General features: G+C 53.4%; 1 protein-coding gene across 2 annotated transcripts in view; it reads left to right on the plus strand.

Annotated features, from left to right (window-relative positions):
* The first annotated feature begins 987 nt into the window (after positions 1-987).
* Positions 988-12,400, plus strand: part of VASH2 (vasohibin 2) — a 37,553-nt gene continuing 26,140 nt past the window's right edge. For both annotated transcript variants that reach the window (XM_030872984.2, XM_060295005.2), the window contains exons 1-3: positions 988-1,104; positions 1,746-2,175; positions 9,729-9,817. In XM_030872984.2, the coding sequence (XP_030728844.1) occupies positions 1,900-2,175; positions 9,729-9,817 (365 nt within the window). In that variant the 5' untranslated portion in view covers positions 988-1,104; positions 1,746-1,899. The remainder of the gene's footprint in view (positions 1,105-1,745; positions 2,176-9,728; positions 9,818-12,400) is intronic.

Raw genomic sequence — 12,400 nt, forward strand, 5'->3', positions numbered from 1 at the left:
TGGTCAGGTTCCCAAGTGTCCATAAAAGAGGAAGTCAGAAGATCACAGAATCTTAGAGCCAGAACAGGCCTTGGAGAGTGAAGGGTCTGCTCTCCTCTTTTCATAAAGCGGCTACGGCCCAGAACAGGCAAATGGCTTGTCCTGGATCACACAGCTTTGCCAAGTGATAAACCTGAACTTAGGGCCAGACCTCAGGTCAGTAGTCTGGTGCTCCTCCTCATCTTGCTCTTCTTTTAAGAAAAAAAAAAAAAAAAAGAAGAAGAAGATGCCTTTAAGGAAAAGGTGTTTCCCTGGAGAGTGTGGGAGGGTCTCCACTTCACAGTGGCTCTGAAGCATCTCTCCACCCTCTCATAACTCAGTAGCTGTGACAGAACAGTGGGGACCTGGCTGACCTCCCCGGCTTTAGTGTCGCATATCAGCTTGGTTTAAAGGGACTTTATTAATCATGACTAATGTCAGAGGGTATATGGCTGTGTCCCCTTCTTAGTTTTGGGGAATTTGTAATGTAGGATTAAAAAAAAAAAGATTTAATATTGTGCCGTCACGTTTACATGCCTGCCTGAACCATCCATCACTGCCTGGTAGCGGCAGGTGACTGTGTGCCCAGGCTTCTTCAGGGAATGCTGTCCTATGACAAGCCCTCCTCTACCTCAGGGTCACTTCTTGGGTGGCTTTAATTCTCCTCTGCTTCCCATAGTTGCTTCCCCCGCAGTGCCGCGACCCCTGGGGAAACTCTGTCTTAAGTCCCAGGGACAAACGCTCCAGCCCCGCGGGGCTCGCAGGACAAGACAGCGATCGGATTTCGCGCTGCGGCCCAGCTCCCCCTACTCTTCACCCCTCCCGCCCGGGAACCCCGGGAGCCAATCAGAGCGTCGCGGAGCTCCGGGTTGTAGAGTCCCGCGCCCGGGACCCGCCCCTCTTTGTTGCGGTGGCCAATGGACGCAGTCGGAACATCGGCGGCTGCCCGGGTGACTCGCTTATATGTCACAGAATAACATTAGAGGATGGGACATGGAATGAGGCGACGGCCGCAGCGGCCCCAGCAGCTCCCGCCACCCCCGCCGCCCGGAGAAGCCGTGCAGCCATGAGGCCGACCGTCCAGAGGTAGGGTCCGGGAGCTGCGGTGCGCCCTTCCCGCGCCCCGCCTGCAGCCATTTCCCCGGGGTGCCTGGCGCTGGAACTCAGGGAAGGGGGCGGGTGGAGCCACTGCCACTGGAGCCTGGGGGCCGGGGCCGCCCCTCGTCCGCCCAGCTTCGGGAGGGCTTCTTGGAAGAAACGCGGCCGCTTTTGCAAGCCGAGGCTGTCGCTGGGCTCTCGCGGCAGCCCCGGGCGCTCACGTGCCGGCACGTTCTGGCTCGGCTCGGCGCTCGGCCACATCTGGCGACCAAGGGACGTGTGGAGCCTTGCGGGGACCTCCTGTTCCATCCCACTGCACGAGCTGTCTTTCTTCTCCCTACCCCGTCCACTCCGCAGCCTCCACGCTCCTTGTCTTTCCCTTCCACGGTTTAGGTAGGTGTGAAGATTTGTGGCAAAATTCAAGTCGCCTTTCTAGGTAATGGCAGGGCTGGAAGCTCGTGTGCAATTCCCTGGTGGGTGGGGGGGCGTCCTGTCCGCTCGCGGGGGGAGCGGACAGGGAAGTGGGGACACGTCGAAGCCCCCACACCCCCGTCTTGGCCACGGCCCCCTTCTTGGTTCCTCCGGGTGTCTACTTACCCGTGGTATGTGCTGGGTCTCACTGATTTCAGGCACGGCCCGTAAGCGGAGTTCCAGCCGCCGCTGCCCCTTCGCGCGTCCTGCGGCAGCCAGAAGCATGGAGAAGGCCGGCCCCGCGGGGCGCTGATCCCCGTGCCGCGCCCGCGCGCACACGCCCCTCGCCGCCCTCCCCGCCCCTGCCCCACCATGACCGGCTCGGCGGCCGACACTCACCGCTGCCCCCACCCCAAAGGCGCCAAAGGCACCCGGTCCCGGAGCAGCCACGCGCGGCCCGTGAGCCTCGCTACTAGCGGGGGCTCTGAGGAGGAGGACAAAGACGGCGGGGTGCTGTTTCACGTTAACAAGAGCGGCTTCCCCATCGACAGCCACACCTGGGAGCGCATGTGGATGCACGTGGCCAAAGTGCACCCCAAGGGGGGAGAAATGGTGGGCGCCATCAGGAACGCCACCTTCTTAGCAAAGGTTAGTGGCTCCGAAGGAAGGGGGTGGTGTGGGCAGTGATGGGACCATTTTGCCTGTACGTAGCAATTTCCATTTTCCTGGTCCTGCTGCAGACTCCCTTCCCCTCCTCATTTTTCGCAACAGCCTCCACCCCCTTTGCTTAATTGAGATGTTTGTCTTGGACGTCTTAGAAATGGGGGAGGGAGAGAAAGGGGGCTTGCTGTCCTGGGACTGTGTGGTCGGCTTGTGCCAAGGTTTCTTTGAATCTGGAGCCAAACTCTATCATTTACTTAGCTCCGTGTACATCCTGCTTCAACGAAGACTGTAGCCACCAAGTAGCACCAGTGATGCCAAGAGCGCATAGGCCCCCTAGGGATCCCACCCGCTTATCCTCTTTGGAGTCTCTTGGTCCTCCTCTGTCCCCCCTTCGCAAATGATTTATTAGGCTGTGAATGAATTTACAGTCAACCAGTCAGACTTCTCAGCGTGAATCATTCCTAGACTTTTTGCCAATTTTTTTTTTTTATGACAGTGACTTTCACCTCTGAAACTTGCAAAACAGTCAGCTCTCTCTTTTCCCAGCTTATCTGAGCTCTGACAAAAAAGAGTTTTAACTGTGGCTTAAAAGGGACTTTCCAGTACACATGATGAATGAATCTCACTGGATAGAGAAAGAGGCTCAGGAGTGAAACTCTTTCTACCTGGGAGAGAAGCCAGTGAGCCAGTTGGGTTTGGTGGCCAAAGATAATGTTAGTAAGATGGAGGAAGATGTGCAGCGGTCGCTGTACGAAGCACGAAAATGCAAACTGGAGGAGAAACGCCGCAGAGCCTGGGGGTTGTAGCATGGCGGATGGTTTCCCATCCATCCTGGGGACACTGGTATGGCCAAGAAGATTCCTGGACAGGTCTAGGAATGCCAGACCTGAGACCTGGAAGGCCATCTGGTCGAGCCCCCAACCTGGAGCATCTGGTGACCTGAGCATCGGAGCCTGCAGGCCAGAAAGCTGTGTGTGCCCTTGGGAAAAGTGACAGAGCCTGTAAGCTTCCTGCTGTAGTTGGTTACGGTGTTTGATTACCCTGCTGGTCAATGAGATCTTCGTTATGCCCAGCGAGAATCTTGCCTGCTTTTATGTCAGCTATAATGACCCTGCTGAGTCCTCCTTGAGGACTCAGAGCCTGAGAACAACTCTGATACTGCCGTGCAGCTCTGACTTCGGAGTCTGTCCTCACTTAAGTGAGCCTTTCTCATTTAGCACCCTTAGCACCTGATTGTGACTTCTCATTGTGGCTTCATCTTTCTCCCAACATTGTGGGTGGGGACCCCCTCTCTATGGGAATCAGACAATGTCAGGGTTGGTAGAGACCAGTCCTGTACCTCTCAGCAGAATCCCTTCCTCTTTCTGAAGGCCTCCTGGGAATGGGGGGCTTGTCGCCTCACAGGGCAGCTCCCAGGCGTGGCCAGATTGGGTCACTGGGAAACTCTTCTCTGAAGCTGAACAGAGCTCCTCCTTGGTCACATGTCACCACTGATTCTTGTGCTCAAGAACCAAAGGGCGGCACACGTCGACTTCCTGTGCTACTCACAGCTCCCTCGAATGTTACGAGATGGTTCTCTTGGAGTCAGGAAAGGACCTGGAGTGAAAAAATCAAGGGACTGAATTCTGGTTGTGCTACCTCTAGCTTTGTGGCCTAGGTCACTCACTTAAAATCTCCGGCCTTAGTTTTCTGACCTATAAAATGTGAGTAGATCAGATTTCATGTGAAGTTCTTTCCAACTCTCAAATCCCGTGGTGTTGTGACCCATTAGTCTTCAGGTTCTAGTCATCTGTGTGACACGTGCACTGGATTATTCTGCATCTTCCTTTAATCGTCTTTGTCCACAGGTAGTTCCTTTCACCTTTACTTATGTGTCATAGTTCCCAGATCAGCTCACTTTCCTCCTCCTCTTTCTAGGACAGTTGCTAGTTTGTCATCAGTCAGTCCCCGAAAACATGAGCACAGTAAGAAGCACAATGTTCTAAATGTTGCCTGAGCAGCTTAGAACATAAATTACTGCTTCCTGAGACTCGTACTTGATACGTCCGTTATTGTGGCTGAATTCTGGGTTCTTAAAAAATGAGCTTTCTTTCTTGCTTTTTTTTTTTTTTTTTTAATATAGCGGCCATATCATATTGTACTTTCATAGTAACTGGAAGGTCACATGAAAACTGCCAAGCCAGGGCATCCCCGGGCTGAACATGGGCATTGGCTTTTTGCACCTAAATAAAGAGCTTCCCATTTCTCTCTTACACTGCATCATAATGCTTGGTTCTCCATCCTCAACGCCCATCACAGCATCCCCTTTCTCCCTGGTCCTGGCGTTCCCCAAACCATGACCCCTATGCAGGCCCTGGGATGGGGAGAGCTTTGGAAGTTCCTGTTTCCAGGAGCCACTCCTCTCTGATTTGAGGGCTATTCCTGCACTCAGCTCAGCAGACTTTTTCCTCTGGGGCCAAGTCCTTTTCTCCTTTAATCAGATCAGTGTCTTGCTGAGGAATTTGTACAGAAGGGGGGTGGTGGAGTGGTGGTGGAAGGGTTGGAGTGTTTCAGGGAGGTGAACCTTTTTTGGCAATTGAATTGTGGACTGAGAAGCAAAAGACGTGGCCAGGGGAAGGTGTCAAAGGCCTAAGAGGAGGACTGAATGACACTTTCTTTGACCACAGGACATTTTGTTAGCAGCCGTGGTAATTTCTGCCCAAAGATCCAGGTGCCCCCGCTGGGGAAAGCGGGACAGGTGTCACCTGCTCTGCAATCCTAAATTTGTGACTGCAGCCTTCTCCCCTGGTGGTTACTGAGTCTGAAGTTAACAATTGACTAGGTGAAAGCCAGGGTTTTTCAGGGATAGTGCAAGAAAGCAGCACGGGTCAGTTGGAGGATAGTAGAGGTTGGGAAGGGAGGGGCAGAGAGGATGGCTGGCCCAGAAAAAACAGCTGGGCCGACTAGGAAACAGCACCTCCTGCTTCTCTACTGGCTGGAGCCCGACTCTCCTGGGGCAGACAGCCAGATGGATTGAGCAGGAAACACCAGGCCGTTTCTTGCAGACGCCACGTTTTTGCGGCTCATTCTCACGCTGATCCCAAATTGGGAAATAATTCACATTTAGAGGACTCAGCTTTGCGTGAGTGAAGAAGAGTGAGGGCTTTGGGGCCAGACTTTGCTGCGGTCAGGGCTCCACTCCTGCCCCCTGCTGGCTCACACAGGCAGTGCACTTTCTCTCCTGTCCTGTGTTCAAAACCATCCATATGTCCGACCTTCCTGCTCAGCCCAAGGTTGTGACCGCTGGACCAGGTCACCATGAACAGATTCCTGGCTGCTCCCGATGCAGGAGCCTGGGGCCCATCCTTGGCCCAAGAGTGATGTTCCATGCTCGCCCCCCGCCCAAGGTTGCCAGAGAAAATTCTTCTGCCTGGCACCTGCACAGTGTATAAGGCTTCGCAAAAGGCTTTGCTTTCTCCTTGTACTTTCTTGTTAAAGACTCCTGGTGCCTGGGGCTCTCGATGCCTCTCTGGCTCCTTTCCTGGCTTCTCCCTTCTTTCCACATGGTGATGCATGGTGATGATACACACTCGTGTCCTTCCACATCCCTTCTTGCATTCTTCTGACAGGGCATTGCATTTGGCAAGAATGGAGTGAAAGAGAGCCTGTCCACAAAAGCTTGCCTTCATTTTTCTTCTTGAATAACCGTATTCCTGTCCACTCCCCTCCTTCCCCCGCTATTCCCTACCCTCAGGGACCCCACCCCCTAACTGTAGGCACAGTGCCTGTGTGGAGAGGGTGGTTTTGATGTGTGCCCCCTAGATTCTGCCATCATCAGCTGGGCTGTGGTTTGAGAGGGCTGGATGCAGGTGGCAGGAGGGAAGCTAGAGGGCCAGGGCCAGGGGAATTCTAGGTTGGAGTCTCGGCTGAAACGGGGCAGGAAAATAACAGGAGAGACTCTCAGGACCCCAGTCAGGGAGGAGGAGAAAAAAAAGGAGTGTGCCCTGGTCTTTTCATAAAAGGTTGTACCAATTAATTTTCCCATCATGCCGTATGAGAGCATCTTCACCAGCACTGAGTATCCACATTTCAGAATATCTCTGCTAATTGGAGAGGACAAAAATGACATTTTGCAGTGGCTTTAATTTGCAGTTCTTAAATTGTTAGTGTGCTGGAACATTTAAAAAAATATTTATTCCCTATTTGCATTTCTTCTTTTGTGAATTGTCTTTTCACGGCCATTTAAAAAATTGTGGTAACATATAATTTACCATTTTAACCATTTGAAGTGTACAGTTCTGTGAATTAAATATATTCACATTGTTGTGCAACCATCACTACCTTCCATCTCCAGAAATTTTTCTTCTTCCCTAAAACTTTGTACCCATTAAACACTGAGTTCCCATTTCTCCCTCCTCTCATCCCCTGGCAACCACCCTTCTACTTTCTGTCTCTATGAACTTGACTACTACAGGAATCTCACATAAGAGAAATCATTCAATATTTGTCCTTTTGTGACTGGATTATTTCACTTAGCATAAGGTCTTCAAAGTTCTGGCACGTATAGCATGTGTCAGAATGTCCCTCCTTTTTAAGGCTGAATAATATCCCATTGCATATATGCTACATTTTGTTTATCCATTTATCTGTTGATGGACACTTGGTTTGCTTCCACTTTCTGGGGCCATTTTCTTTTCATTGAGGCCTAGAGAGCTTTCTTATCACTTTGTATGAACTCTTCATGAATTAAGGATATTAACTCATGGTCACCACGTGTCCACAGGGGAAGTGGATGTTTTCATCCTCTTCCATCAGGCTGAGAAGGCATCTTGGTGATGCTCCTAAGTTGAGTGTCTGGGGGCTCAGGCCCCACTGATTCTGTTTTCCAGTTACTGAAAAGTGGAGGCCATTCAGGCTCCCCCATCGAGACCTCTGAAAACACACTGTTGATGAATAATGATAACACAGCTAACACTTAAAAAACACCGAGTGCCAAGCCCCAAGTTGTCCGCTTTATACATTAGGTCATAGAATCCTCACAACCAGCTCAGAAGGTTTGAAGTAGGTGATCTCCTCTCCTATTTTATCAGGAAGGAACTGGAGGCTTAGAGAGGCCATGCAGCTTGCCCAGGGTCCACAGCAGTAGGTGACAAAGCAAGGACTTATAATTATACCCTAAGGAGCCTGCCTGGTTTATAGTCCATCATCCTGTGGGGCCTTGGCAGCCCGAGGTGCTGGTTGGGAGCTGCCCCAGCCTGAGCCCCAGCCTGAGCCCCCGCCAGCTGTCCCAGACGGCAGGGTGGGCTGTAGCCAGATGACATCATCCCCTCAGCAGTCTCGGCTTTTCTCCCACCACAGCCCGGCTCCCCAGCTGGGGTTTGGGGAATGTGACTGCAGCTCCTGCACTCACTCTTAGCCCGAGGCTGAGGTAACCAGGCAGCTGTTTTGAAAAGCCCTCGGGCGCCACTGGGCTGCTATTCTGAGGACCGGCTGCCGCCTGACTCCCCCCATCATCTGGCTCTTGTGGGTTCCGCTGGGCTTGGGGGAGTTGCAATAACTTGGTGGTCGGCCCCCAAAGCTGACTCAGAGCCAGGTCACTCCGGCTTCCTCAGGGCTTTGGCAAAGGGACATCCCTCTGGGGACCCTTCAGGTGGCTGGCGATTCTCCGGGGCGTTGTCCCATGCATGCCAGGGTAGAGGTGTGCTCCTGCCTTCATAAACTGTGTCGTTCGCCACCTCCCTCTTGTACCTGGCCTAGAGCTGGGAACACTGGAGGTGCGAAAGGAATGGTTGTTCTCAGTCTCTCCTGCTTCCTTACTTCTCTGTGAAAGCTCTGGCACATTCTTATGCGGAATTCCAGGTGTGGGTAGCTCAGTGGACGTTACTGCCCAAAGCAGGGACGAGCGTCCTCATGTTTGCTAGGTCGGAAACACCAGGACGCGCTTTGTATTTTGACGCTGGGCTGGGCAGGGGTGTTGTGGGAATGGCCGCATAAGCAGATGTTCAGATGGGAACATTTTGCTCCCAAAAATGACTCTCCAAGACAGGAATGTGATTGGAGTTGATATGTTGTAAACAAAATGTTTGCAGAACAGCTGTGTGAGTGTGTGCACACAGTCCCACATTCTCTCTCTTTCACACATGCAGTCATGAACACACACACACACACACACACACACACACACACACACACACACGCTCTGCACCTTGGCTGTGAAATAGGATGTGTGACTAGTTCCCTTCTATTTTAAGTAAAAGCAGCAGAAGGTGTAGAAGTATGAGGAGCCTCCTGCTTCAGGCCCAGGGGACCCCCTCGCCCTCCAGCTTGTCTGTGGGGCCTGAGCTTGCAGAGCTGGGGACAGAAGTGGGGACCGTCCGTGGGCAGCGTCTGGCGCTGGTGCCCAGCCAGGCTGCCCAGTGCTGTCCCTCAGTCTGTTCACCAGTGGCTTCACCTTCCATCAGCTAAGTACTAAATCCCCAGGGCCTCCCTTTCCCTGTTTCCTTAGAGGGTGGAACTAATCTGTCCTGCGGGCCCCTTCTGCCCCTCCCTAAGCGGCTTAGTCCTCCTTCCTGCGGAGCTACAGACCCACATGGGCTGAGTGTCTCTGTCACCAGCGCCCCTCCCCCCCGCCCATCAGACAGGCCGAGGTTAAGGGACTGGGTAACACAGAGAAGAAATAAAGCAGAAACTGCTCCCTTGCTTCCCAGGAGTGACTGGATTGGAAGCCCCTGCTTCCTCTCGCTCTTGGCTTGGTCGGCAGGGTTGCTCAGAGCTGGGTGGTGTCTCAACTCTAAATTCCCGAGAAGAGGGACTTAACCTCCCCCTTTTCAGTCCTGCCCGCCGTTGCTCCCTTCCCTTCCCAGCGGGGGTTAGAACTTCATACTCTCAGCTGGTGAATGTTGACCAAGAGGCAGACTAGGAGATGCCCAGGCAGACTGGGCAGCCGGGTGGGGTCAAAGGGTAAGATGGCTCATGAGTGAGAGGAGCTGCACTTAGCTGGGAAGATTCGAGGCAAGAAGGGAATCTTTCCTAGTGCACTCGGGGCTGGACTCAGGCAATGGATGTGATGGGCATTGCACGGGGTGCTGTTGAAGAGAAATGGCATGTGTAGCACCATGTTGCATTCCTTCGGGGCGCCATTCATCTTGTATTCAGTGGTGCCCTGGAGTGGACACATGCAATGGTGACACCAGCCATGCAGCAAAAGTGTAGTCGTGCAGTAGAAGTGTGAGGATTAATGGAGCACCTCTGAACCCTCCTGGACCAGGCCTGGGGAGGCGGGGGACACCATAGGACATGGTCCTTGGCCTCAAGAAGGGCTGAGGCTCCCATGGGGAGGCAGGCGGTGTTCATACCACAACACAGAAAGGGTCATAGAGAGCCGCTGCGACCCAGGGTGGAGTATGTGCCAAGGAAACGCAGAGAGAGGACTGGCCAGTCTGGGGAGACCTTGTCCAGGAGCCACCAGTTGAACGGGTGCCCAGGCCAGCGTGGCCATCTGCCTTCAGGAGTAGCTCTGCAACTCCTTGATAAAATGATCTCTCTCTACTTCCCTGCAGCCTTCGGTACCCCAGGTTCCCAACTACAGGCTGTCGATGACGATCCCAGAGTGGCTCCAGGCAGTCCAGAACTACATGAAGACACTACAGTATCCTTCCGACCAGGGTCTGAGCAGACCCAGCCCGGGGACAGGCGTGATGATCGCAAGCCTGGTGGCGGCTCTGTCCCCACCTGGTCAGCAAATGCTGTCTGAGGTTGGCGAGGCCGGGCACGGAGGGATGCCTCGATGTGAGAGTCTAGAAGAAGTGACACTGGAGGACGTCACTGCAATGATCAGACCCTCTCCGTTTAAGCAGGGTGTGGGCCGGGACGGCAAAGGGCAGCGGAACGACGGTGGGCAGCACACGCCCCACTTCCTTCCACCTACTCTTTCTCCACCTCCTCCTCCTTGGTTATCCTTGGCTCCCTCCATCTCTCTTCCTGTACCAGCTTTCTTTCTCCCTGTTCCTTCCTAGCCTTTTTTTTTTTTTAGTATATCTGTTTATTTATTTATTTATGGCTGCGTCGGGTCTTAGTTGCGGCACACGGGGTCTTCGTTGAGGCGTGCGGGATCTTTTGTTGCAGCGTGTGCTCTTTGTTGTGGCGCGCAGGTTTTCCCTCTCTAGTTGTGGTGCACGGGCTCCAGGGCGCATGGGCTCAGTAGTTGTGGCGTGCAGGCTCAGTTGCTCCGTGGCATGTGGGATCTCAGTTCCCAGACCAGGGCTCGAACCCGAGTCCCCTGCGCTGGAAGGCGGATTCTCAACCACTGGAGCTCCAGGGAAGCCCCCCTCCTAGTCTTCTGTTCCTTTTCTTTCCTTTCACTTTTTGCCCTGATCCTGACCACTCATCCTCTACAAGAGGCCCACCTGGCGCTGCCTTTGGCGGCTGGTGCCCTTGGTCCATTCTGCATGAATGAATGAGGCCCTGGGCTGGGGGCCCTCTCCCCTCATGTGAGTTTGAAGAAGAGCTGAGAAGTCCTGTGGGTCCAGGCTGGGTGCAGACCAGCGAGTCTGTGGCCCATTTTCTCCCCCAGTGTTCGCAGTCAGGAGTACATCTGTTCTGAGCGCCCGTTTGAGCTACGTTGTAAGAACCAAGGGGCAGGGTCAGATGTTCCCCTCGCCACGGCCGGTGCTTTATCAGGGATGGGAGTCAGACGGGAGCCGGGCCAACAGAGGGAGGTGTATGTGAGTGGGACAGGCCGTTTGCCCAAGCGAGTCAGTGAGCATCTCAGCTAAGCCAGCATCGGACTCCCCGCCGAGGCAGCTGCCGCCATCCTAGCCCCCAGCACATTGTTCAGGAGGTCTGCTGACCTCTGCCCTTCCTCCCTAAAGGCATAGAGCTTAGCAGAAAGGATTTCACGGGGCACTGCACACGTGTCCCACGTGCCTGGGAAGAGGCCTCCCCTCTCTGTGCTGTAGGCAAGAAGCTTTCCTGTGGACTTCTGTGTTTTCCCTGAAGGGAAGGGTCCTACCCGATGAGAACTGCAGCTCGTTTGGGTGGGCAGATTACTTGATTAGCCTCTCAGTTCCCACTTCGCGAACTGTGAACTCCCCTGCATGGCATCTTCCTCATAGAATCCTGAAGCGATATTAGAGAAGATAACACCAGCCTCCAGGGGTCAGGCGGACAGTTCTAGCCCACGGAAGGCTGAGGTCGGTGCTGATTGCTGAACTGGGACCGCACGTGGGGAGTTCCATGTGGCCCAGAAGCATAAACTCCTGCCGGAGTCAACCCTGGACCCCAAAAGCTGAGCCTTCCTGGATGTGATCGACTCCTCACAGAATGTTCCAGAAGGTGACAGAAATTAGCATGGCTCCCCCCTTCTATTTAGGACATGGTCTTCACAAGGATCATCTGGCTGGAGATTAAAGAGGACGAGCCTGGCCGCTGGGAATGCACTGATGGGGCAAATTTGCATGTGCTTTACATATCATTGGCTCATTCTGCCGGAAAGGCTGCAGCCCATTCTCAGTCCTGAAGGATCTGCGTTTTCATTTTTCCCTTCGCTGACCCACTGTGATGTTCACTGAGCTGGTTCAGTGACTGCAGAGAGGGCTGGAGAAGGGAAAGCACCACCATGCTACTGGGATCAGGCTCCAGGTCGCCTGGCCGTTGGAGTAACCTCTTTGCTCTACCTCCTGACCAGCCTTTTATTTAGTTCCTTGGGCCTTCCTACTGCTTTGTCCTGGATACAGTGACTGATGCTAGGGTATGGGGACCGATTGGGGCCAGCCCTGACCACAGATGTCCTCAGCTGGGGACAGGAAAGGACAAATCCTGCCTTCCCTTCTGACAACCTCACAGCGTTGGCCAACTGGAGTGCTGACCTTGCACTGGGTTCTGGAAAGAGAAGTCCCCACCCCCGAGCCCTGCTGTGTAGGGAGCAGAGGGTGAAGTCTCTCTCTTCAGGCAGCGTTTACAGGAGGCTGTCCTCCCCACCTCACTTCAGGGGCCCATAACTGTAAGGAACGGAGAAAGAATGGTCAGGTAGTTTTTTATTATTTTATTAGGGGTTTGTCTCACTCCATGCACTAGATGTATAAACTAGATATAGGAACAGGGGGAAAATTGGGCATATAAATAGAACTTTTGCCAATTGCATGCTACTTTAAATATACAAGGAATCTCACTATTTGAATGAAATCTTTGGTAAAGTGAAAAATCATTTCACAGTGAGGCTACATAGCCCTTC

This window comes from Globicephala melas, chromosome 1 (assembly GCF_963455315.2).
Source record: "Globicephala melas chromosome 1, mGloMel1.2, whole genome shotgun sequence".
Lineage (NCBI taxonomy): Eukaryota > Metazoa > Chordata > Mammalia > Artiodactyla > Delphinidae > Globicephala > Globicephala melas.